Raw genomic sequence first — 24,911 nt, 5'->3', positions numbered from 1 at the left:
ACTGGGGGGCCAAGGAGGTGAAGTGCAGCCTGGAGCACGCACATGCGCAAAGGCATCCTCTGATTCCCACGACCCTGGCTGCCTAGCGAGAAAACAGCAGGTGCAGCGAGGCGGCGCGGGGGGCTCAGGAAGCCGGCTGCTCGCCTGGCGCCCAGGCAAACATCTGGCCTGTGACCCCTTCCTGAAGGATTGATCAGGACAGGAGCTCCTTGTTAATGTCGGGTCTGTGAGAGCAGCCAGCATCTCAGGGAACACAGGAGCAGGAACCAGGTTGGGATCCTGGGCAACATCTGGGTCTTGGAGGACAAAGGAAAGGGCTCAACAGGCTTGCAGAATAGAATGAGCAAAGGCTCAAAGGTGCTGGGGGAACACAGTGAATTCTGCCAGTGCCAGCACCAAATGGCGAAGGGAAACACGCAAGAGCTTGGCTGTCCAAGGCAGAGGGATAGACCTAGAGCAGCCAGACCACGCAGCTGGACTCCTCAGGGGTGGACAGCCAACTACATTACAGTTCAGGCTGGAGCTGTGTATTCCAGTCCTCAACGCAGTCTGAGCCTGTGTGGTCAGCTGTAAAATGTGACAGGAAAGCCTAGGGGTCACCAAGGTCACTGTGCTGTACAGGTGGGGGAATTGGAGGGGGAGGCACTGGGGGAGAGGGGACAGTTACAGACAAGATCATGATGCTCTGGGCCATAGGCAGGGGGTCCCAGAGGCTCCCTGCCATGGGGGGTGGCCTTTATCATAAACATGGTGGGAAAGGAACAGTGGGCATCTCCACAGGGGAGCAGGCACAGGAGGCCTGGGGGTGTGAAACAACCACAGGAGCCAGAGTGTGACACCAGGGGATACCGAGGCAGGCCTGGGAGGCAGGATGAGGATGGGACTCGATCCTCTCTCCTGAGGACACCCAGCCTCTGGGATCCAGGTAATGGGGGGTCACCAAGGACAGAGGCAATGGGGAGATGGGAGGAGTCCAGGTGGTCCAGCCCCAGCAGGGGGTGGCCCAGGCTGGACCTCCTGGCCTTTCAGGGCTAGGGATCTTACCAGCTGAGCCAAGCCACCTGAGCACATTGGCAATAAATGGAAAAAGTATCCATGCATTCATTTGTAGTGAACCACCCCGTTTGGTAAACATGCTCAAAATAAGGAGTTTGCAGAGAAAACGCTGGGCCTTCAGCAAGCAGTTGGGGCTGGCCTTCTTGCACCCAGCCTGGGGCACTTCAGCATCCAGAAGGACACAGCTGGGAGTCAGGTCCAGGCAGCAAGAGACAGCCAAGTCTCAGGGGATGTCAGATGCTGGCCAGAGGGAGGACTCAGGTCGCTCTGCCCAGATGCCAGGGAACTAGTGTGGGCTGGGAAACCAAGCCAGAGCCGCAACATGGCAGGCAGGGGTGGGGGTGGTGAGGGTACCAGGGTAGAGCCTGTCCCAGACAGGTGGACTTGGGTGAGAAGAACAGGGAGGGCACTGCTTTCTGGGGACCCAGGGGTGGATGGGAGGGGAAGAGTGTGGAGATGTGGAGCCGTGGGTCCCAGGTACTGCAGCAGGGGACAAGCTGCAGGGGTACTGCAACTGGGGAAACCAACTGGAGGGGCCGTGACTGCCAGTGGAGTGCGAGGCAGTATCGTGGTCAGTGCTAGGTTTGTTTTGTCCTAGGTGGCAGGCGCCCACAGCTGACGCGAGGGGGAGGAGCCTGCGAAGGAGTCAGGACAGCTGCAGCCGCGGTGGCAGACAGGACAAGTTCCGGGCGGGGCCTTCTGGCTAGATCGCATCTTCAAGTATTTACTGGGGCTCTGGGTGGAAGGTCAGGGGCAGAGCAGCCCCAGCCCGCACGGCTTGTTTCTTTCCTGCAGCCCCCACCATGGGTAACACGCAGGAACGACCCTCCCAGACCATCGACCGGGAGCGCAAACGCCTAGTGGAGACACTGCAGGCAGACTCGGGGCTGCTGCTGGACGCGCTCCTGGCGCGGGGCGTGCTCACCGGACCCGAGTATGAGGCTCTGGATGCCCTGCCCGACGCTGAACGCCGGATGCGCCGCCTGCTGCTGGTGGTGCAGAGCAAGGGCGAAGCCGCCTGCCAGGAGCTGCTGCGCTGTGCCCAGCAAACTACGCGTGCGCCCGACCCGGCCTGGGACTGGCAGCACGTGGGCCCGGGTGAGCGCGCCGGGGGTGACCCCCCCCCCGGGAGCGGGCACAGTGCTGGGTGCAGGCCGCTGGGAGGACGGAGCTGGTATTTCCCCCCATAGGTCTGAGCTGAGGTCCTGGGGAGAATTCCCAAGGGCCCTGAAACCCTCTCCTTCCCATCCCAGGCTACCGGGACCGCAGCTACGATCCCCCATGCCCAGGCCACTGGACGCCTGAGGCCCCCGGGTCTGGCACCCTATGCCCAGGGCTGCCCAGAGCTTCGGTGGACCACGATGACGCTGGGGATCCTGAGGGATCCGAGACTGTGCAGTCCAGGACCCCAGAAGAGCCAGAAGTGGAAGGGGCTGAAGAGAATCTGGACCCAGAACCAGGACCGGAACTGGACCCTGAGCCAGAACTGCAACCAGAACCAGAACCAGAACCTGAGCCAGAGCCAGAGTCCGACTTCCAGGAGGCAGAGGAGGCAGAGGAGTCCGAAGGTGCGAACAAGCAAAGCCTGGGAGGGAAGGGGAAGGAGGGTGGGCATGGCCAGGGAGGAGGAGTGGGAGCCCCACCTTACTGACCGCCCTCCTCTTCCTGTATAGATTCCTGAAGGCCAGAGCTTTGAGCCACCACTCCCTGCTGTAGCCCACGCTGTGGGAGAGCCTGGGATTCGTGGAGTGCTGCCGGGCAGGCTGGCCTACTAAGCTGCCAGTGAATAAACCCCAGAGCCGGCCTCGGCCTGGGTTCTCTCCATGGTTGTGCTGCTTGACCACAAACTGAGGGTGGCAGTGGTGGGGTACACACCTGAGTCACCTCCCAAAACACACGCCCTCCCAGCCCATTTCACAGCTCTGTTCTGCTCTCCATAACCCCAGCCACACCCTGGGAGGTTCCAGACTTGGGTTCCTAGCAGGGTCTGGGTCCTTCTCCATGTCTCTTTTCTCACCAGGTGGACGTGATGTGCCCCCCCCCATCCCACCCCAGCCCCTGCAATTCTGTGGAAGCTCTGAGCCAGGGGCAGGGACCCAAGCAAGGCAGACTTCCTCAGAGCTCAGAGCCCTTGGCAGTGAGCTTAGATAAGGCGGCAGGAGGGAACTGAGTAGACAGAAGCCACACACATCACTGAAATTACTGTTTTAATCATCCAGCTTCCCTCTGTCCTGGGGGCGGGAAGGGGTTCTGATGGGCCACAGGGACACACACAGCGCTCTATGCATACTGAGTAACTAAATGAGAGCCTTCCCGCTGCGTGAGTTTTATAGATGAACAAGCTAAAGCCAAGCACAGCAGTGAGATGGCTGGGTCACCTCTGTACCCTTCTCCTGGTCCCAGGGTGGGCTCAGGGGACAGTTAGCCCTGGGCTGGAGGAAGAGGGCCATGCCCCTCAGGCTTCCTTGAGGCTGCTCCCAGGGGATGCCAGGCTCTGCCAAAGACCAGCTGTGACGGCACAGGCAAAGCCAGCCAGTCAGCAGCAGAGGTCGTGGCCAAAGGGACGGGGTGTGGAGCGGGGAGGGCTGGTGGAGTTCCAGGCTGCACCCACAGCGCCCAGACCTCAGTGTATGTACACACGTGCATGAGACGTGAGAACAGTCCATGCCCACCAGGGGTGTCCTGGTCTACCACCGAGTGTGTCCCCCAGCTGCAAGAGGTACAGCAAGTCATCACGGAATAAATGCATGACCAGGGTGGAGCCAGATTCTGGGATGCAAACCCCAGCTCAGGCTTGGAAGAGGGGCATTCCCAGGCACCCAGGTTCTGTCTCTGCAGGAGATGGATCCCAACCCCAACCGGGTCCCAATAAGAGGTAGACAGCACAAACGCTGGAGGAGCACCGAGGGGCCAGGTGAGGGAAGAGAGATGCTGGGGGACCTTGGAGCCCCACTGTTGTCTAATGCAATAACAAGTCTGTCCTTTCAGATCACCCCAATGCTCATCAACACTCAGTTTCTCTCTGCCCCAGGTCCCCTATCTGCTCGACAGAGAGAGGAGGCAGGCCGGCCTCAGGCCCAGGGAGGGTGTCAGAGGACGCACAACCTGACAGGATCACTCCCCTTCCCAGGATGGTCCTGCTCCTGTCACACACATTCCCCGCCACCACCCACCACCAACACCCCCAAGAAGCACTCAGGCTGCAAAAGCACACACAGGACCAACAGAGCATCATGTTCTGGGAGCTGCCCAGACGGGGGAGGGGGGGTGCCCTCTGTCCAGGGCCACACCCTGGTAGTGTGAGAACTGTCCACCCACATCAGTCAGGCAGCAGGCGGCCCAGCTCAGCCTCATCCAGCCGGTTGGTGGCCATGATATGCTCCAGCTGCTGCCGGTAGCGCGCCAAGTCCTGCATGAAGTGGGGCACCCGGGTGTTATCCAGCACTCCGTGGGGCCGCAGGTGGTCCACATCCTCATAAGACACCTACAGGCAGGAAGTGGGGTGCAAGCTCACCATGGACATCCCCCTGCCCCATGCACTGCCTATGTCCTGGAGGCACAGGCTCAGGCCAAGACTCCTTGCACACTCTGATCACACCCATGGCATGGAACCTCAGCCCCTTCTCCAGCCCAGCTTTCCCCAGCCAACACCACACTCCCGGCTGCCAACACGTCAGCCCTACCCTCTTCGCCATGATTCGGTCAGGGTCCAGAGAAGGAGCCCCTCTCCCACTCCGGGTACAGCTGCTCCTTCCTCTCTCATGGTGTGGTCCCTGTCAGGTTCGCCATTCATTCTACACAGGTGCCCTCCTCCTCCTGCCCCCACACTCACTTCCCCTCTCAGCCACTCCCATTCGCCTTCCTGCGGTCAACCAGGAACAACCTTTTAAAGGCAACACCTCTGCTGTCCCTTTGCTTCACACTCTGCCAGTTCCACATTGCCTCCAATAGGCTTCGCTTTCCTCATTCCAGAATACACTCATGTATTCTGGCACTCGTGTCCAGTGAAAGAGGCTTGGGCCCTAGCCCACCCCATTCCCTGGGACTGCCCTACCTCCTAGCCTCTTTTGAAAAGCAGTAACTGCACACCTGCAGGCTTTGCTACTGAATGCCAGATTAGCATTTCACCTCCTGCCCTCAGCTCCACTCCCACCAAGAAGGCCTGGCATCCAGCCCGCAGCCCAGCACGACTGTGAGGCTCAGGGACTCCTGTGGTCAGGATGGGCCGCAGTTCCTCACCTTGCCCAGCGAGGTCAGCAGTGGAAAGTCAATGGTCTGTCGGTGCCGCAAGATGCGCACACTGCCGTCCAGGTACACCTGGTCCTTGCTGAAGCAGCCTGGGAGCGCGAGCATGCGCGGGAGCAGACACTGAATCCTCTCCCCAGAGTCCCACAACCCCGGCCCCCACTACCCATAGCTCAGACCCCTGCCCGGCCTACCCGGCTTGGAGGTGTCAGTCTGGCCGCGTTTGGCGCGCACGCAGTACTCCCAGCGCACGTTGGCGTCCTGAACGTAGCGCGCCAGGTCCTGGAAGAGCTGGCGGAAGGACATGTGCGCGGCGCGATGGATGGTGTAGTAGAGCAGCGCCGCACGCCACAGGAAGGGCTGCTTGCGGAACAGCACGCTGTGCAGGCTGGCCAAGCCCTCCTCCGTGGGGTTGGCCGGCCGCAGCCCGTACCGCTGCCGGCCCTCGGCGTTGTGCCACGGCTGCCGCGCATTGTTCACGCCCCGCAGGTAGTGGGTACCTGCAGCGGGGAGACGGCGCTAGGCGGGGCGGCCGGCACACCACCTGGTGCACCCTCTAGTGGTGACGTTGGTATCTTCACGCGCTCGAATGTAGACTTGCATTGGGGGCTTCTGTGGCCCTAGACCAGCCATACTCACCCAGCCCTAGGCAGTGTGAAGACCCTCCTAGGGTGCACTCGCTTCTGGGGCCCCCAGGTGACTCCTGCCCCGCACATTTAGGGCCGGACACACACACACACACACACACCCCCCACACCCCCGGATGAACCCATCATTTTGGCAATCAAACTCATAGCCTCAGCAAAAATCACCTTTTACCCATGGCAACAGGATTCTGGCTGAGGAGGGACAGTCGGAAAAGAACAATGATGTAGTCTCCTCCCTCCACAGCCTAGCCTGTGCCCTCGGGAACTGGGCTGTGTGTCCTCTAGCCAGTTCTAGCCCCATGTTACCCCAGGATCCAGCCTTCCTTCATCCCCAGGGGCCTGAGCATTGCCTGGGTTGGTTGGACACTGTGTGCTCTCCCTGTGGTCCCGCACAGCCAAGGAAGGGAGAGCAGAGAGAAAGAGAGAAAAGTCCCCAAATGGAGCAAGAGATGAGGCTGGAGCCCATAGAGTGGATAGGCACATTCCGACCCACCTCTGAGAGATGGAGGAGGTGACTGCTCACCAAGGGAGGGGGGTTCTGCCCCACCACTGCCCACCCCAGCTCCTGTCCCCCCCAACCTATTTCGTGGCGCAGCATGCCCTCCAGCCAGTGCTGGCGGGCTCCAGTCAGGTTGATGGCCAGTGTGGGCCGACTGTTCTCCACCATCATCACTGCCTGGGACAGCAGGTCCTCACTCAGCTGTACCACAACCTGGAGGGAATAAAGCATGGAGTCACAGCCACGCACCAGGGGGGCCAGTGGGCAGGGTTGGGGTTGGAGAGCCTGGCTGGTTGGCCACCTGGCCAGGACCCCCTCCTCTTCCCCCACTTCGGGGCCTAGAAACTTCTGCTTAGAGCCAGCTCCCACCTGACCAGGGCAAAGGCAGCAAGACAGTCTAGGGTCATCAGCTGTGCAGGTGCAGAGAGGCCCTGGGACCGCCCAGCCCGGCATGGGCACACTCACCTCCCCCACACAGCCCTCTTTCTGCATGTATTTGCGCACAATGGACCAGATCTGGCACTTGGTCAGCAGCTGACCCCCTGTGGCCGCCTCAAAGTGCTCATAGGTGCCAAACTTCTCCAGGACAGCCTCGATGATGCCAACTGCCTACACACAGAGGCCACAGCAAGCTGGTCAGGCGAGGGCCATGGGCTGATCGGGTCAGAAGGGAGGGGTATGGGCTACACTCACCTGATGGATGAACTGTCCTGAAGCCTCACAGTATTTCTCTAACACAGCTGTGGGCATGGGTTCCTGGTACTCAAACTGTGGGTTATAGGTGTAATGGGATTGGAAGAACTTGTCCCGCTCACGGTCCATATTGGTGGGTCGTAGGGCCACCAACATGCAAGGACTCTTGCTGGCACCGCTGCCCATGTCCCTTCGAATCTTAGCAATGTGAGGCAAGGAAGCGGCAGGCCTCAGGGTACCCCAACCGGAGTCCCGTCCCCGTCGGGGTGGGGCCTGGCTCTGGGAGCTGCGGCCATGGCGGCCTGCACTATTTACAGAGTGGGTGCTTTCGCTACGACACATGTGGCTCCGGGAACTCAGGTGCAGCTTGGAGAAGGGCTGCCGCTTGGACTGAGGCTGCTGGAGTCCTGAGGGGACAGCAAGAGCAAGGGGCAAGGCCAGGGTCTGAGGCCAGGGGTACAGGGATGGCCCATCTCTCTCAGGGGGCTTCAGCCTAGGTTGCGAAGATGAGGGGCTCGTTGGGGGGCTGGTGGGGGCCTGCTCATACACCTGAGCCCCTGAGTCCAGCACCATTCTGTCCTGATGGTCACATGCAGCCGGGTGGCTCCAGCTCCCCACTGGATCGGCGTCTAAACACACAAAAGGGCATCATGGCATAAGTGGGTGTGGCCAGAAGCTCCACAGGCCCCGTAGCGCTCCAAGCTCCATGCTGCCTGAGCTGGGCCCTTACTGAGCTTGGAGTCTGCTGGTTGGCAGCCAGAGCTCTGAGCAGCTGAACCGTCCCTCTCAGTCCGGTATCTCTTTCTTCTAGTACATTCTCCCAGGCAGGCTAGCGGGGGAGGGGTGAAGAAGGATCTCACACACCCACCTGGATGATGCTTCAATAAGCTCCAAAGAGCAAGGACTGGTCCCTACCCACGCATTTGATCTCTGGGTTCACTCTAAAACTGCTATAGCATAGGCTCAACTACCTTGATAGGCCACAGGGGAAGGGGCCTCAACCTCCCCAAACACACACAGCTTCCTTGCCCATGTGCCCAGCTCTCCTTGCCCACGCTGTCCTACCCGGGGTACCCTTCCTCCACTGGACCATCCATTCAAAGCTGAAATCAGATCTGGTTCTTGGGGAGCAGAGGGGAGCTTCAGCAAATGCAAGCGAACCCCTGGCCCGTATCTGAAGTACTTCTACCTCAGTCCCCTGAGGCTGCTGGGGCTCACAGGACCCCAGGGAGCGTCCCTCCTCTGGCCCCCATCACTGTCTCTCTGTCCCCCGGACTCTTTTTGTGAGCACGAACACAGGCTCTTATTGCTCCCTCTTGCCCAAATCAAATCATCTCTTGAGGCCGCACCTGTCTGGCTCCAGCTCCACAGCTGGTATCTCCCTCTGGCTACACTTCTCTGCAGAACTGGACCTCCAGTCATCTAGACCCAGCCTCCATTCTTTCCTGTTCTCTCTTTTTAAAAGAGTGGCTTATTTATTTGAAAGGCAGAATTACAGACACGTAGAGACAGATCTTCCATCTGCTGGTTCTCTCTCCAAATGGCAACAGCTCAGGGCTAGGCCAAGCTAAAGCCAGGAGCCTAAAATCCCAGCTGGGTCTCCCACATGGGTACAGAGGCCCAAGCATTTGGCCCACCCTCTATTGCTTTCTCAGGCACGTTAGCAGGGAGCTGAGTAAGAAGTGGAGCAGCTGAAACTTACACTGGCACTTTCATGGGATGCTGGGATTATAGGCAACAGCCTAACCCGCTGCACCACAATAGCCCCCTGCTCTATCTTAAATTCACCCCCAACTAGGCATATATCCCCTGTTCTCCTCAAAATAGATTTGACCAAGGCAGCAATATGGCTCAGTGGGTTAGCTGCTGCTTGCCACCCCAGCATCCTGCACTGGAGCGTTGGTTCAACTCCCGCTGCTCCTTTTCCAAATGCAGCTCCCTGGTGTGTGCCTGGGAAAGCAGCAGAAGAAGGCCCAGGTCCTTAGGTGCTGCCTCTCATGTAGGAGACCAGAATGGATTTCTCACTCGTGGCTGAAGCCTGGACCAGCCCCAGCCATTTTGGGAGCAGACCAGTGGGTAGAAAGTCTCTCTTTTTGCTTTTAAAGATTTCTTTATTTTTATTGGCAAGTCAGATTTACACAGAGAAGGAGAAACAGAGGGAAAAGATCTTCCATTCACTGATTCACTGCCCAACAGGCCACAGTGCTGAGCCAATCCAAAGCCAGGAGCCAGAAGCTTCTTCTGGGTGTCCTATGTGGGTGCAGGGTTCTAAGGTTTGCGCTGTTCTCAACTGCTTTCCCAGGCCACAAGCAGGGAGCTGGAAGGAAGTGGAGCAGCTGGGATACAAATCAGTGCTCATATGGGATCCCAGCACGTGCAAGGTAAGGACTTTAGCCACTAGGCTACCGCACCAGGCCCAGAAGATCTCTCTCCCTCCCTCTCTTCTCCCCACTCCCATCACATTACCTTCCAAAGAAATCACTGTTTAAAAAGTTGATCTGTGGACATGGTGCAGTAGCCTAGCAGCTAAAATCATCACCTTGCATGTGCTGGGATCCCATATGGGCACTTAATCATGTCCCAGCAGTCCCACTTCCCATCCAGCTCCCTGCTTGTGGCCTGGAAAAGCAGTCGAGGATGGCCCCAAAACCTTGGGACCCCTGCACCCACGTGGGAGACCCAAAAGACACTCCTGACTTCAAATTGGCTCAGCACCAGCCATTTGGCCACTGGGGGAGTGAATCAGTGAACAGAAAATCTTCCTCTCTGTCTCTCCTATTCTCTGTACATCTGACTTTCCAATAAAAATAAATCTTTAAAAAAAGAAGTTGATCTGTCCAAGGTCACTGCTGATTTCACCTTGACCGGCAGCACCTGCCATGGTCCATCAGTCATCATGAACACCTACTCTCCACACTGCCTGGCCTTTCCAGCAGCCTCCTGCCTAGGTTTCTTACCTCATGGCTGATCCTCCCTGGTCCTCCTTGCCAGCCATCCCTCTCCCTGCAGCATCTAAGCTCTCAAAACTTAACTTTAAAGACTCCAGCTCGGACTCCAGCCGTAAACCGTAGGCCGTCACGGCCAGATTCACTGCAGCATCTTGGCTTAGCAGGTTCTCTGTCTGAGCATCATCGCTCCTCCCCCCACCTGCCCTTTCTCCATGACTGCATGGGCCACTCCCTCTCCTGAACTCTCTCCACCAGGGCCATGCGGTTAGACCAGCCTCCACAGCACACCCCCTGAAAAGTGGACAGCCTCCCCCCTTCCCCACGCCCGCCCCTGTTCTGGCCCTCAGCAGCAGTTCTCATGGTGCAGGGCTTGCTGCATTTCCCTTCCCATGAGTTCTGGGCACCTGATTGTGGGTTCTCCTTCCCAGCGGCCCCAGTTCTGTTTCCCACCCCGCCACTCCCCTCCACTCTGCCCGGGGACTATCTGCTTGGAAAGAGTCCCAGCCTCAGGTTTCAGTCCCCTCAGCTAACTGCACGTCCTGGACTCCTCCCTGGTCTAGGGCCACCTGGACCAGCTCCCCTGCTTTCATTCCACCTACCTCTTTGCAGTGGCCAGAATGAGACTGTTTTGCTTTCACATCTCAGGTCCTTCCGCCAAGATCGGCCCTGCCATCAGCAGCCTGGAGCCAACACTGAACCATTCCTCAGGGCTTGCTGTAGCCGCCCCCCTCAGCGTCTAGAGGGTCCTAGTGTCTCTGCGGCTTTGGGAGCACCCCAGGCCGTCACGGCGGAAGCCTAGGTCCGGGTCCCCCACACCACGACCATCCCCTTAACTCGCGCAGGGAGGGGCGCGTTCGATTCACCTCCCGTCCCAAGCATCCAGTGCAAGATGCAGAATGAATGAAAGCTGGATGGCAGAGGAGGAGCCCGCGCCTACTGGAGGCGGGGCCTGGTGACAACTGAGAGGGTGCGGCCTGCGCCAATGAGAAATCCTGGGAGAAGATAACGTGGCAGGAGAGCCAATGAGAACCGAGAGATAGAGGAGGTTGGTGAACCGCAGCCAATAAGCGACGGAGAACAGAACTGAGGGCGTGCCCAATGGAGGGTGGGGCCAGAAGACAATGGAGCGGGGCTTCTCAGCGCCAGCGGCGCAAAGGACGCACGCCCTCAGGGGCGCGCACGCTCTTAAGGCGAAAGGATTCGCGTCAGCTTCCGCGCGGGCGCGCGCCCGAGACCCCTGAGGAGGTGGGGCCAGGAGACCGGGGCGTGGCCTGCGGGCGCCTGGGACCGCCCCCTTGGCCAGGCCGCGGCTCTGCAGACCCCAGGCTCTTAGAAACGCGAGGGGGCGCACGTGGAGGACTGGAGCCTAGACAGCTTGGAGAGGTGGACGCCCCGGCCTTCACGGGCACTTTTATTTCATCCCCTTCTCCCCAACACACACACACACATACACAGACCCACGCACACGCGCAACAGCCTAGGGGTGGCCGTGGCTAACGTCCGCAGGCAGCCTAACGTCAGGCGCAGGACCCCGAGGGCAGACAGGATGGCGACGAGGGCGTGGGGGCAGGCACGAGGCTGAAGAGTGCCCGGCGGCCACTGGCGGGCGGCGAAGGCGGCGGGCCCGCCTGCAGGGAGCTGAGCGCCGCCTGACGCTGCTCTCGCGTCAGGTCCCCACGCAGGTCCAAGAGCGCCGAGACATGGTCCTCGCTGCAGCGGGAAGACGAGTGAGCTCCCGGCCGCACCTCCCGCACCCCTCCCGGGCTACTCCCGGCTCCCAGCCCCTGAGCACCTCACGTCTGGGAATTGCTGCCGCAGTCCGGCCACCTCGAGGCCGAGCAGCGTGGGGTCCCGGAGGCTCAGCAGCTCTCCAAGCTGCAGCAGCACGGGCGCGCAGTGTGCGCTCTCCTCCAGCTCCTGGGTGCATCGTTGGGGAGTCAGGGGTGGCCCGCGGGGATGGGTCCCCCGCCTATTGAGATGCCCTGCCCCTCTGCCAGCCCGACCAGTTCCTACCAAGCCTAGGAAGAGCTCCCGAAGCTGGGCGGCATCGTGCCGTAAGCGCTCGGCCGCCTGGGCGCGCTCATCCGCACCGCGACACACCAGGCGGCCCTGCATCAGCGCGCGCAGGTACTGTAACACAACGGCGCGCTCGGCCTCGGCCAACAGCAGCTGAGGGGAAGGCGAGGCAAGCGGGTGTTTTGAGGACAGGTCCCCCTCCGACTGCACCGAACTGCCCCTCTCGAGGCCCCCTCCGCCAACGCACCTGGACCTCGGGGCTCCGCACGTGCCCGAATTCCCCACAGAAACGTGCTGTGCGCTCACAGACACCATCCAGCAGCTCAGAGCTCGACAGCCACTGGCGAGAGGGCAGAGCCGCAAACAGGGGCTGCAGATGGTGTGGGGGTCAAAACGCGCATGGAAAAATACTGACCCAAGTCCCCAAGACGCGGAAGCTTCCCTCAGAGAACCTCTTGCACACACACACACCCTTCCATCCTAACTCCGACGCCAAAGGAAGCCTTACCTGAAGCTCCAGCAGCAACGCTTCCAACACCAGGCGACAGATCCTCCTCTGCAGCTCGTCTAGCGCGGCCTCGACTGGGGCCAGGGCTCCCGGGGCCGCCACTTCGGGCTGCAGCACCGACACCGAGGACCTGGACCGACAGAAAAGTTGGCTTCAGGACCAGGGCCAAGGCCTCCCCACCCCGGACTCAGCCCTCCGCAGACCGGCCACTCGGACGCCCCCTTATGGCGGAGGCGAGAACCGCGGCTCCTGAAGCTGGGGAAATGCTGGGCAAGCGATTGGAGGGTTCCCTCGGTGGCCTTGAGCAAGTTACTCTGTTTCCCTGCCCCTGCCTGTCACTGGGAGGGTGTTCGTCTGGGCCAGGAAGGGAGTGAAAAGTCGTAACTGTCCTCCCTGCTCTCCTACAACAGGAAGAGAGCTTGCATTGTTCACAGCTGTAACCTGGATGCGTAGGTGGCAGGGAAGAAGGGATTGATAACTAGTTGCACAATGAATTGAATAATGGGCACCTCTGTGGGGCTCTGGGCTACATCCTCCATCTCCATTATCTCCTGTGATTCTCAGAATGTTCCATTCCTGCCCACGGAATGTTGGCTAGCAAAAAGCAGATGCGGTTGTAGTCCACCTCACCGGGACTCACACAGGCAGCCAGCCAGGGTAGAACTGGAGCTGCAGGGTTATGTGGATCTGAAACTCTAGAGTGGGAGAGCAGGAGTGGGCAGGGGGCATCCACAGACAGGGGGTACTAGGTAGTAGGTTAGGAGAGGTGGGTTGGAGGGAACGAGGAGCTCCCAATTACCTGAGTGCTGACTGGTGGTTGAGGGCAGCAAGGAGGTAGGACACATACTGAGGGGCCGTGGCTTCTCCCCTGAGGTGGTCCCGGGAGAACCGGATGAGGGCATCACTGAAGCTGCAGTGGACAGAGGTGATGCTGGCACCTGCTGCTGGCTCTAGTGCCCTCAAGACCCCTGGCCTGGGCACTCTGGCCTCTCTGTAATACCCAAGTCCTTTTTCCCAAGGAAGCCCTCTCCCACCGGTGTTTCTTTCAATCTGCAGAGCGCCGTCCCCCCACCACCACCTTTAGACTTCCCTGGGGGACAAGGCCTGGCCTGGGCACACCTCCGGAGGAATGCGCCCATCTCTGCCAGTGCCATGCTGTGCACCTGCCACTGCAGTGACTCACTGACCAGGCTGGCTACTCGAATGTTCTCGTCCAGGATCTACGAGCAGGGATGAGCAGCTGTCAGCAGCCACCCCTCGCCCTGGTCTCCTTCCCATCCCTGGCTCCTTCCTCCTCACCTGTAGCACAATGGCTGGCATTGGGGAGTGGTAGAAGCCAGATGGGTCAGTGTTGGGCTCCTGCTCCCGGTGCCACTCAGCTACCTCCCCATCCAGTGCCTTCTGCAGCCACTGAGTTACACTTGCCTGGGAGAAAGGGGCAAGGAATGTCAGGATGAACAGAGCACTGACCAACCGACTGTGCCACACACAGATACTCCTCCCACCAGGGGCCCCCGCTGCACACCTGAACTTGGGCCACGAATGTTGCCTCCAGCTGCTCAATGTTCTCAGAAGTCAGAAGGGGCTCAAACTGGGACATATCAGCCTCAGGTCCCAGCTCCAGGCTCCCCATCATTTCCTGCCTGGAGACAGCTGTCAGGAAGAGCCCACAGCCTTTGCTCTAGCCCCACCCCCGTCAGCCACTAGGACACTGACCCCAGGTACACGTGCAGGGCCCAGTGCAGCAGGGCGAAGGCATCTGCAGCTCCCAGCTCCGGGCCCGCAAGGAGCTGCTGCAAGCTGCAGCGCAGTCCATTGTGCAGCGTGCGGGCCCACAGCTGGAGCACGTTGTAGTGCAGAGGGCAGCAGGGGGCCACCAGCGCCTCTGCTGTGGCCAGCTCAGCAGGCAGGGCCACCCGCAGGGCCTCCAGCCACCCTGCCAGGGCCCCTGGTCCAGGCAACATAGATGGTGCAAAGTAGAGCTGCTCCAGGCCGTGCTGGAGTGCCTGCAGAAAGCGCTGCCGCCAGTCCCGGGGGGCCTGCCCCAGGCAGGCTGTACGTCCAGCCTCTCCCTCTGCTACCCGCACAGCGGCCACCAGCAGGGCTGGGTTCTCCTTTGCCAGCTGTCCTGCAGCCCCTGCAGCGGCTTCCACAGCCTGGCCAAGAGCTTCAGCCAGAGAGCCCAGTCCTTGGAAAACTGGCAAGTCCAGGCCCCCCAGGGGCATCCACGTCTCCTCCTGCAGCTGCTCCAGCTCCCGCAGGTTCACATATGCCTCCAAGAGCTGCTGGCTGTCAATCAGGCTCTGTGTGTGGACCACCGCAGCTGGCACTAGCAAGAGAGAAGAGAGGGTAGCTCTGGGTGTCACCTCCTACCTGAGGCACAGGTGAAGTACAAAACAGTTCATAACCAAGGTGCTGTGGTACAGTGGGCTAAGCCTCTGCTGGCAATACCTGTATCACATATCACAGGCCTGAATGCTGTTTCCAATCTAAATTCCCTGCCAACGTGCCTGGGAAGCAGCAACTGATGGCTGAAGGATTTGAGGCTCCACCAGCCCATGGGGAAAAGTTCCTGGCTGCTGGCTTCAAGCCCAGTCCAGCACCAGCTGTGGCAGCCATTTGAGGAGGGAGCCAGCAGACGGAAGATATCACTACAACTCTCTCTTTGTTTCCCTGTCTGCATTACTCTGCCTTTTGAATAAATAAATCTGCAAAAAACCAAAAATCTTCTAGCTTTCAGTAGAGAAGTGCAATGGTCAGCGTGAAAGGAAGCCTATTGAGTCAGGTGTCAACCTTGGAACAATGAGACACAAAGCAGAGGAGGGTCATGAGGGACAGCAGGGAGGAACTGGGAGGCCATGCTCGTGACTGGCCACCCATCCTGCCAGGAAGCATGTGCATTAACAACCAGGGTGGGCCTGGCATCGTGGCACTGTGCATTACTGCCATCCGCAATGCTAGCATCCTATAGGAAAATTGGTTCGAGTCCTGGCTGCTTTGTTTCCCATCAGCTCCCTGCTGCTTATGCATTGGAGAAGGCCCCAAGTCGTTGAGTCCCTGCCACCTACGTGGGCGGTCCAGATGGAGTTCTAGGCTCCCAACCTTGGCCTGGCCCAGCCCCAACCATTGTGATCATTTGGGGAGAGATGATCTATCTCTCCCTCTCTGAAACTCTGCCTTTCAAACAAACAAACAAAAATAACAAATCTTAAAACACACACACACACATACAATACCATGGAGCCCTTTCGGTACTTGTCTTGAATCCAATGTCCCATTCTTGGAAACCCCAGTATGAGCTAATCCTGCAGCCTGTGTCCTGTGCCTCCTGCAGTCTAGGTTACTATCTAGGAGAGGCCTGGTTGGCCCATCCATGCAACCCCTACCTCAGGCCAAGACTCTTAGTCAGTGACATTGGTGTGTGTGGACCCACTGTTGTAAGCTGAGACACAGGGTCCCTGAACACTCACCTGCCTGCAGCCGGGGCAACAACTGTGACAGGGCCTGCAGCTGCCTGTGTTGGGAGACCTGCTCCCGCAGGGGCTCCAGGGCCTGGGAGGCTCGGGCCAAGTCCTGCAGCAGCCCATGGGCCTGGTTCAGGGCCTCCCGTGTTCCTTGTACCGCCTCCAAGGCCCGGTTTAGCTGCCACACACCAGTCTGCACACCTTCAAGGTACGACTGTACCATTGTCTGTGGAAGAGAGGCCCGTGAGGTGTGGCCAGCCCCGTGGCCCACCCCTAGCACTGCTGCCATCCTGCCCCTGCCCACCTTTAGGCGTGCTTCCAGGGAACAGGTGCGCTGCACCTCGCGGCTGCGGTACTGGCCCAGCCTGGCCAGCTGCTCTGGCCGATAGAAGATGCCCGAGGCCCACTTGAGTGCTGCACCCCGGGCCAGCTGTTCCGCTCTCTCCTGCTCTGGCCACTCCGGCCCTGGGCAGGAAGAGCCTGGGTAATTGAGTTAATGAGGGAGAGCCTGCAGAAAGTGGCTGCTGGACCTGTGGCTCAGCCACTGCCCAGGATGGATGGATACAGCACGCCCCTCACTGCCCACCCGCCCGCCTGAGCTTCGATCAGAGCTGGCAGGGAGGGCTCAACCCCACCACCACCTTCCCACCCTCCTGCTCCCAGTCTCCCCAGTGGGGATCCTACCTGGGGGAAGGGCCGGCTGCATTTCGTCCTTGACCACTGAGTCCATGGAAGGCGTGAGATGACTTAGGAGGAGGCACAAGGGTCTGGGTTGGAACAGGCAGAGCGCAAGAGTGCTTCGCAGAGGAAGGCTCTGGCTCAGCCCTGTCAGGAAGTCACTGGGAGGCGGGGGTGATGGGGGAGGCACCTGGCAATCCTCTGCCTGCCTACTGGGTTTCTTGGTAAGGGGGCCTCCATTCGTTCTCCTGCTGCAAGGGCCCCAGGACTGAGAACTTACCAGATTTGACCAGACATCCAGGTCTCCCTCTTCTGCGAGCAGCCTTAGCCTTGAGAACTGCCAACTCCTCTGGCCAGCTAAGCATTCGCTCTCCACGCCTGCACGTCTGCCCGCCTGCCTGGTCACTCCAGCCTGCTGGGCACTCACTCCCCACGCCTGCCTGCCTGCCTGATGACTCCAGCCGGCCGGGCATGGAGCAAAAGGCCTCTCCTCAAGGAAGCTTTTCTCCCACTTCCCAGCTGAAGAGCCCCTTCCTCCCACCAGCCAAGCCCCTCCCTCTCCCAGGCAGAAAGGAAGGAAGTGAACCTCTGGCCCTGTATTCCCAACAGGAAAGCACACAGGAACTGGTGGGGTGGGAAGTCTAGGTGCCACTCCCTGGGGCAGTGGGGGAAGGGTATACTCCCTTTGGGGTCCTCCAGTCCTGCCTAGCCCACCCAGACCTCTTGGCATATGTGCTTCCACCCAGGGCAGAAGGACAAAGTGCACAGACTAGGAGCAGACATCACAGGATAATGGCAGGGTGTGTCAGGGGAGGGGGTGTGCAACACAGCTTGTGCCATAGCCATCATCCCAGACGAGTCCCAGCTGCTCTGCTTCTGATCCAGCTCCCTGCTAATGTGCCTGGGGAAGCAGTAAAAGATGGCCCAAGTGCTTGGGTCCCTGCCACCCCAATGGGAGGCCTGGCATGCAGCCATTTAGGGAGTGAGCCAGTAGGTGGACGATCACTCATTCTCTCTCTCTTTCCTTTTTCTCACTGTAATTCTGCCTTTCAAGTAAACAGATAATAAACATTTAAAAATAAAAGAGAGGGCCTGGCACAGCAGCCTACCGGCTAAAGTCCTTACCTTGCACGTGTCGGGATACCAAAGGGGTGCCAGTTCTAATCCCAGCAGCCCCGCTTCCCATCCAGCTCCCCGCTTGTGGCCTGAGAAAACAGTCAAGGATAGCTAAAGGCCTTGAGCCCCTGCATCCGGATATGGGAGACCTGGAAGAGGCTCCTGGCTCTTGGCTTTGGATTTGCACAGCTCTGGCTGTTGTCACTTGGAGGGTGATGTTCCTATGTATCTCTCCTCCTTTCTGTATATCTGACTTTGCAATAAAAATAAATAAATCTTTTTTTTTTTTTTTTTTTTTTAAAGATTTATTTTTATTATTTTTTCATTGGAAAGGCGGATATACAGAGAGGAGATACAGAGAGGAAGATCTTCCATCCGATGATTCACTCCCCAAGTGAGCCGCAACGGGTCGATACTATGCCGATCCGAAGCCAGGAGCCTCTTCCGGGTCTCCCACGCGGGTGCAGGGTCCCAAAGCTTTGGGCCGTCCTCAACTGCCTTCCCAGGCCACAGGCAGGGAGCTGGAAGGGAAGCGGGGCTGCCGGGATTAGAACCGGCGCCCATATGGGATCCCGGGCGTGCAAGGCGAGGACTTAACCACTTGCGCCACCGCGCCGGGCCCAAAAATAAATAAATCTTAAAAAAATAAAAGAAAGAAAGAGAGAGAGAGAGAAAGAACGAGCAAAAGAGAAATCAGACAACTGGTGGGCCCCTCAGGGGAAGGAAAGGCCCAGGCTGCTGCGGAGAGGGTGCTAAACTTGTGAGTTATGGGCACGGGGGGGGGGGGGGGGGGGGGGGCGGGAACCACAGGACAGTAACGATGTGTGCACGTGGTGCAGGAGCCAGATCTGCCCTCAGGATAGACCTGCTCAGGCCTCCGGCTGCAATGGCTGAGATTTCTCAGCTGGCATCTGAAGGCCCAGGTCCCTGGATGTGAGTCACTCAGATGGGCCACCCCAGTCTCCCAGGCTGAGGCCACCATATCTTTTTTTTTTTTTTTTAAGATTTATTTTATTTTTACTGGAAAGTCAGATATATGCAGAGGAGGAGATACAGAATGGAAACTCTTCTGTTTGATGATTCACTCCCTAAGCAACCGCAACGGCACCAATCTGAAATCAGGAACCAGGAGCCTCATCTGGGTCTCCCACATGGTGCAGGGTTCCCAGGCTCTGGGCTTTCCTCGACTGCTTTCCCAGGCCACAAGCAAGGAGCTGGATGGAAAATAGGGCTGCCGGGACAAACCGGTGCCCATCTGGGATCCCGGCGCATACAAGGTGAGGACTTTAGCCCATGTGTACTTGCCATACCCCATCACAGTGTCACAGCATGGCACCCTCAGAAACAGGCAAACCTCTGTCCCAAAGCCTGTTTCCCAGACAACCAGAACCCAAATAGTAACAAATAATGGCTACATGAAAGAAAGTACCAGCAGGTGCTGGATCCTTTCTTCCGGCCGGGTGCTGCTCCAGGACATTCTGGTGTCTGCAGGTGTCTGCTCCTGTGCCTTGCCTGGGACCCTCTGGGAGCGTCAGAGCCTCAGGGCTCCGTGGTGTGGATGTGGAGGTAAGACAAGGAGGAGGTTGGGTCCCCGCTGGGCTGGGCCAGGAGGACAGGCTAGGTTTATCAAGTGGTGTGGTGTCCTTTCTCCCATATTGGGAATTAGTGGCGTTTGGGGACACGTTGACAAGGAAGGTTCCAATGCTTTTCCTCTCTCCACGGCCGGGACTGCCCGCTGACCTCTTCCACATTCATCCCCAGCTAGTATAGTTCACGTGCCCTCCATTCCCTCATGAGGTTGTTTTCGTCTTCTTTCGCGGGTGGAAATTTGCTGATGGTCCCCGAAGTTTTGCGTCCCTCTCCGTAGGTAGGAATTGCCAAGGGTTCCCCAACAGGACGCGAGGCGGAAGCGGAAGTAGCGTGACTCGCTCCGGTGGCCGGGTGGCCGGGGACGGAAGCGGAAGTAGCGGCGGCGCCGGCCTGGTCTGGCTGCGGGGAGGCGGCGGGCGGGCGGGCGCGATGGCTGAGGCCGGGCCGCAGGCGCCGCCGCCCCCGGGCACCCCGAGCCGCCACGAGAAGAGCCTGGGGCTTCTCACCACAAAGTTCGTGTCGCTGCTGCAAGAGGCCAAGGACGGCGTGCTTGACCTCAAGCTGGTGCGGCCGGGGGCATGGGGGACGACCGGAGGCAGGGATGGGCAGCACTACGTCTAGATCGGTAGCCGGGAGCTCCCGGGGCGTCCCCGCGGAGCCGTCCGAGAGCCTCTTGCTTTCTCCCGAGAGGAGGCCGAGGGGAGAGCTGTGTCATTCATTCAGCCGGGACCACTCTTGGGCTGCAGGTGCAGGTCCTCGTGGCCTCCCTGGCTGGCCCGGATGGGGGCAGGGAGAGAGAAGAGTTAGGACCCGGCCTGGTGGCTGTGCCGGATCCCTTTCCAGCCCGCTATCCTCGGCTGCTTAGGGCACGATCAGTGCCGGGACCCAGAGCAGCCCCAGCCAGAATCCGGCGTAGCTGGGGCAAGCCCTTGAGACCAAGACTGAGCATCGTCCCCTCTGTTCTGCCTGCCAGGCAGCCGACACCCTAGCCGTGCGCCAGAAGCGGCGGATTTATGACATCACCAACGTGTTGGAAGGTATTGGGCTGATAGAGAAGAAATCCAAGAATAGCATCCAGTGGAAGTGAGTGGGGAATCCATCTGGGGGCAGGAAGGGCAGCAGGGTCTTCTCCCTGGATTGGGGGAGGGGGGCGGGCTGTGGATGGGCGCAGGGGTTCTCGAGCTGCTGGTGGTTCTCCTAGGGGCGTAGGGCCTGGCTGCAACACCCGGGAGATCGCGGACAAACTGATCGAGCTCAAGGCTGAGATCGAGGAGCTGCAGCAGCGGGAGCAGGAGCTGGACCAGCACAAGGTGTGGGTGCAGCAGAGTGTCCGCAACGTCACGGAGGACATGCAGAACACCTGATATCCTCCGCGGCGTGAGCCTGCTGTAGAGGAGCAGGAGCCTGGCCAGTGCCTGGCCAGTGCCGAGCCTCCAACACCCCGCCCCCCTCCCATGCCTGGCCTATGGACCCCAAGCCCAACAACTTGTTTACTTTGTGGGTCGGTCCTCTGCTGCTGAGGGAGGCTTCTCCGTAGTCTGGCATCTGGCCCCCCAGGCAGCACAACAGCCGTCTTCCTTAACCCTCACACCTTGGCATATGTGACTCACGAAGACATCTGCAGGTGCTTTGCTGGTGAGTGGCGCCTTGGGCAGGGGGCTGGGGCTGCATTGAGCTGATGTCCCTCGGTCCTGTTCCAAGAGAAATGAGTTAAGGAGGAGACTAACTTGGGGGCCAGGGGACTCTAGAGGTCAGCTCTGGGGGTACAAGAATCTTGGGGTGGGTCCCTGAGTTTGCTGCCATCTGTGCTGTCTGCTGCCTGTGGCTTCTTGGGAGAGTTGATGTGTGCGCAGGTGTGTGCACAGCCAAGGACACCTGCTTCCTCTCTGCGGTTAGTTCAGTCATCTTGTGGATGCAGCAGCTGTTCCTTTCCAGTCTCCTCTCAGTCCAGTCCTGGAAGGAACTCTGACCTTGGTCATCACACCTGTACTTAGGGACCACCCCCATCCATGGATGAATACAGTGCCCATAAACAACAGGCAGCCTTTCCAAAACTTCATGGGATTGAACCAAGATGTCCTGGTTTTTGCCGTGGGGCCCGCCAAGAGAGAAAAGCTGTTTCTGTCCCAGCTGCTGTGGAGTGTGGGTGAAGCCAGCTCTATCCCTCAGCATGCTGTCTCCCTTCCATGGGAAGATACCCCGTTTCCATCCCAAGTTGAGTTCATAGGCCCTGACCTAGGTTCCTTGTCATTCTAGGAGACACCCTCCTGGCCATCCGGGCCCCATCAGGTACCAGCCTGGAGGTACCCATTCCAGAGGTGGGTGCCAGGCCAGCCGGGCAGGGTCGATTGAGGGCGGGTGCTGGCTGTGGAGTTTGATAAGTCCCGGGTGGGGCGGTGAGGGGGAGGCCCAGGGTGTGGGGTTATCTAGGGAGGGTGGGCAGCACAGCCTGGATGGGAGAGGACACTGGCCCTGACTCAAGGTCAGGATGGAACCAGCCCTGCTTCCAATGCCACATGTGCTGTATCCCATGCCATCCTCTCCACTCCCCCAGGGCCTCAATGGGCAGAAGAAGTACCAAATCCACTTGAAGAGTGTCAGTGGCCCTATCGAGGTGCTGCTGGTGAATAAAGAGGCGTGGAGTTCACCTCCCGTGGCTGTGCCTGTGCCACCGCCTGAGGATCTGCTCCAGAGTGCCCCTGCTCTGTCTACCCCTCCACCTCTGCCCAAGCCTGCCCCGGCCCAGCCCCAGGAAGTATCACGTCCAAGCAGTCCCCAGTTACCTGTCCCCACCCCTGGCTCTGCCGGCACCGAAGTTCAGGTTGTGGTTGACCCAACAGCTGAGCTCACAGGTGAGACACAATGGACAGCTTTTGGGGCCTGTAATGTACCTGGAGGCTGGGCATCAGGACTGTGGGCCTCCTGGCGATGCAGTCTAGCACAGCCAGGTGCAGTGACCTGCTTCCTGGGGAATGTTCTAGTGAGTGGTGGCCCTGGAGCCGAGAACAAGGACCCTGGGGAGCTCAGCTCCCTCCCGCTGGGCCCGACAGCGCTGGACACTCGGCCCCTGCAGTCTTCGGCTCTGCTAGACTGCAGCAGTAGCAGCAGCAGCAGTAGCAGCAGCTCCAGCTCATCCGGCCTCAACCCTTCTACCTCCTTCGAGCCAATCAAGGCCGACCCCACAGGCGGTGAGTACCTGCTTGCCTCGTGGCAGGGCACACCCAGGCTGGGATCAGACGCGGTATTAGGCTACGACCCAGCTCTCCTGTCAACCCTATCTGACCCAGAGCTTCCTGCCAACCAGGCCTGGGTGCGCATGTCCAGTGGTTGGTGTTGACATGTCCCTTTTGCCCTTCAGGGCTCACAGATCCCCTTGACCCAAACACCCTGCCTGCCACCCTGCAGATTCCCCCTAAGACCTCATTAACTGACTTGCTCCTCTGTGTGCCCTCTCGCCTCCGTGGTTTCCTTCCTGCAACCCACGCATGGTAGTGGTCTTGTGGTCTTGTGGCTCTTGACTGGCGCCGCAGAGCATACAGCGTTGCTCTTCCTTGCTTTTCCTTCCTGGCTGCAGCCAGCAGCTACTATGTATACTGCTCCTGCCCTCAGAGCAGCACTTGGCTCTCTTGCCTTAACCACTGCTCTTCCATCTCGCATGCTGTGACCCTGAGCCTCTGTTTAGTCTGGAGCTACAGTCAGATTGCCTTGCCTCCCTCTGCAAGCCCAAGAAGCCACATGCCTGTCCCTGCACGCCTAATGGATACTTCATTCCCACATGGCCCCAGCAGTTCATTTACCCCTTCTCTGGAACTTGCTTTTTCGTCACTTTGTATCCTCAGGCCTGCTGCAGTCAGCCAGGCCTCACACCTGGTGTCACTCCAGGTCAATCTTCCTGGCTTCCTCCCTCCCTCACTACCTTCTTCCCTGCCTCCCTCCTTCCTTCCCTTTCTCTCTCCCCTCCCCACTTTGTGGCCACTCACCCCCTCTCCTCACAAGGTCAGCTAGCGAGGCCTGTTCCAGCCTGCTTCTCTCACTCCTCTGGCTCCCTCAGCACTTGGGGAACTCTTGAGCATCTGGAGTCTAGATTCTTGGCATCCTCCTCTATCCTGACTGGTAGAATGAGTGTCCTGAAATGTATGCTAGGTGTGGCCTTTCTTTTTTGCTGGCTGTCTAAGGCCCGGTGGATACATTGTGGGTTTCTGAGCCTGACACAATGATGTCCCTCCTGGTTTCCTCCAGTTTCATTTTCCACATGCCATGCACATCCTGTTAGAGCTTTAGAATGAAGCTGTCACCCTGTAGCACTAACAACCTCTGCCATGTGACTTCACTCTGGGCAGGTGCATAGCCAGGGAGGGGATGGAGAGCCCTCTTCAAGCTCGCATGGTGTGCATTCCAAGGATGGGTGTGTTGCTGCCGGTTGGCAGTACCTAAGTAAGGGTGGACCTGTTACCCGCCATGTGCCTTTGTCGTTGGGCGAGCACTGAGGAATTTGGGGATAGCAGGCAGAGCCAGCCTGGCTGAGTTAGAGCTGTAGCTCTTAAGATGTGTGGAGTTCCAAGGCCAGGGATCTAGGATCCATGGAAGCTAAGGGTTGCTGGGAGGCCAAGCTGGCCCTCAGCGCCTGGAGCTTGCCCTTGTCTTTCAGTCCTGGAACTTCCGAAGGAGCTGTCGGAGATCTTTGATCCCACACGAGGTAGGTGCCCTCCTCCCTGAAGATCTTGTGTTTGTGCCTAGGCCCCAAGGCAAGGGGAAAAACTGCAGTTGGTTGGAGAGGGTCCCTTGCAAGGGTTGTGGTGGGTGGAGAGGTCAGGGGCGGGAGCTGAGATACAACTGAGCTCTCCTTATTTCCAGAATGCATGAGCTCAGAGCTGCTGGAGGAGCTTATGTCCTCAGAAGGTGGGTGACGTAGAAGGTGGCTGTGGATGTGGGTGGGGCAGAGGGCCAGCCAGCTGCTGGGAGCTTTGGCCCAGGTGGGACATCACGTGTCATCTTGGTGCCCTCTGCAGTGTTTGCCCCCCTCCTCCGTCTTTCTCCGCCCCCTGGAGACCACGATTACATCTACAACCTGGACGAGAGCGAAGGTGTTTGTGACCTCTTTGATGTGCCTGTGCTCAACCTCTGACTGACAAGGGATGTGCTGAGTGTGGCTGGGTCCCGGGCTGGCTGACCTGGGGCCTCTGCCCACCCCACCCCCACCCCACCCCACCCCACATAGCTCCTGGCTCCCCCAGGCCCCATCCCCTGCAGATTTGGCCACAGCTCCCACTACTGCACTGGCACCTGTACTGTGCTACACAGCAGGAGAAAGGGATTCCGCTCCCTACGCCATGGCGCCAAGATGATCACTTCTCCTTTTCCAGAACCTTCCCAGCCCTGGCTTTACCGCCACCCAGTGGCATTGGCCTTCTTCCCACTCTGCCTCGGGCAGCTTGTCCAACCCCCTTTGCC

The 24,911-nt window shown here is 59.2% G+C and overlaps 4 protein-coding genes across 6 annotated transcripts; 2 read left to right on the top strand and 2 right to left on the bottom strand.

Annotated features, from left to right (window-relative positions):
* Positions 1–1,727: 1,727 nt before the first annotated feature.
* On the top strand, positions 1,728–2,859 carry LOC121167722 (nucleolar protein 3-like). Of its 2 annotated transcripts, none has more exons than XM_040997293.1 (3): positions 1,728–2,144; positions 2,310–2,624; positions 2,730–2,859. In XM_040997293.1, the coding sequence occupies exons 1-3, from the start codon at positions 1,860–1,862 to the stop codon at positions 2,829–2,831; spliced, it is 702 nt and encodes a 233-aa protein (XP_040853227.1). In that variant the 5' UTR covers positions 1,728–1,859; the 3' UTR covers positions 2,832–2,859. The 2 variants fall into 2 exon arrangements, with proteins under 2 accessions (XP_040853227.1, XP_040853228.1); XM_040997294.1 differs by having other exon boundaries at positions 1,728–2,154; positions 2,730–2,815.
* A 1,516-nt stretch (positions 2,860–4,375) lies between these two features.
* LOC121167740 (uncharacterized protein KIAA0895-like) lies at positions 4,376–7,713 on the bottom strand. The gene is made up of 6 exons (XM_040997317.1): positions 7,141–7,713; positions 6,913–7,056; positions 6,528–6,660; positions 5,496–5,801; positions 5,296–5,393; positions 4,376–4,540 (listed from the first exon to the last, which is right to left on the bottom strand). Exons 1-6 carry the CDS (start codon positions 7,711–7,713, stop codon positions 4,376–4,378), a joined length of 1,419 nt encoding a protein of 472 aa, XP_040853251.1.
* A 3,831-nt stretch (positions 7,714–11,544) lies between these two features.
* Positions 11,545–16,842, bottom strand: LOC121167714 (exocyst complex component 3-like protein). 2 transcript variants are annotated; one of them, XM_040997285.1, is made up of 13 exons: positions 16,761–16,842; positions 16,381–16,556; positions 16,083–16,302; positions 14,329–14,941; positions 14,138–14,255; positions 13,912–14,037; positions 13,732–13,832; positions 13,412–13,522; positions 12,613–12,742; positions 12,352–12,474; positions 12,102–12,257; positions 11,881–12,005; positions 11,545–11,798 (listed from the first exon to the last, which is right to left on the bottom strand). In XM_040997285.1, the coding sequence occupies exons 1-13, from the start codon at positions 16,804–16,806 to the stop codon at positions 11,606–11,608; spliced, it is 2,238 nt and encodes a 745-aa protein (XP_040853219.1). In that variant the 5' UTR covers positions 16,807–16,842; the 3' UTR covers positions 11,545–11,605. The 2 variants fall into 2 exon arrangements, with proteins under 2 accessions (XP_040853219.1, XP_040853220.1); XM_040997286.1 differs by having other exon boundaries at positions 16,381–16,541; positions 16,761–16,806.
* Positions 16,843–19,885: 3,043 nt separating this feature from the next.
* On the top strand, positions 19,886–24,828 carry LOC121167719 (transcription factor E2F4). The gene is made up of 10 exons (XM_040997290.1): positions 19,886–20,024; positions 20,434–20,543; positions 20,662–20,823; positions 21,052–21,095; positions 21,717–21,778; positions 22,015–22,312; positions 22,442–22,648; positions 24,109–24,156; positions 24,315–24,359; positions 24,470–24,828. Exons 1-10 carry the CDS (start codon positions 19,890–19,892, stop codon positions 24,583–24,585), a joined length of 1,227 nt encoding a protein of 408 aa, XP_040853224.1. The 5' UTR covers positions 19,886–19,889; the 3' UTR covers positions 24,586–24,828.
* The last annotated feature ends 83 nt before the right edge of the window (positions 24,829–24,911 follow it).

This window comes from Ochotona curzoniae, unplaced genomic scaffold (assembly GCF_017591425.1).
Source record: "Ochotona curzoniae isolate NIBS_2020 unplaced genomic scaffold, NIBS_Ocur_1.0 patch423, whole genome shotgun sequence".
Classification (NCBI taxonomy): Eukaryota; Metazoa; Chordata; class Mammalia; order Lagomorpha; family Ochotonidae; genus Ochotona; species Ochotona curzoniae.
The sequence above is the reverse complement of the archived record's forward strand: the minus strand, read 5'-3'. Positions and strand labels throughout refer to the sequence as shown.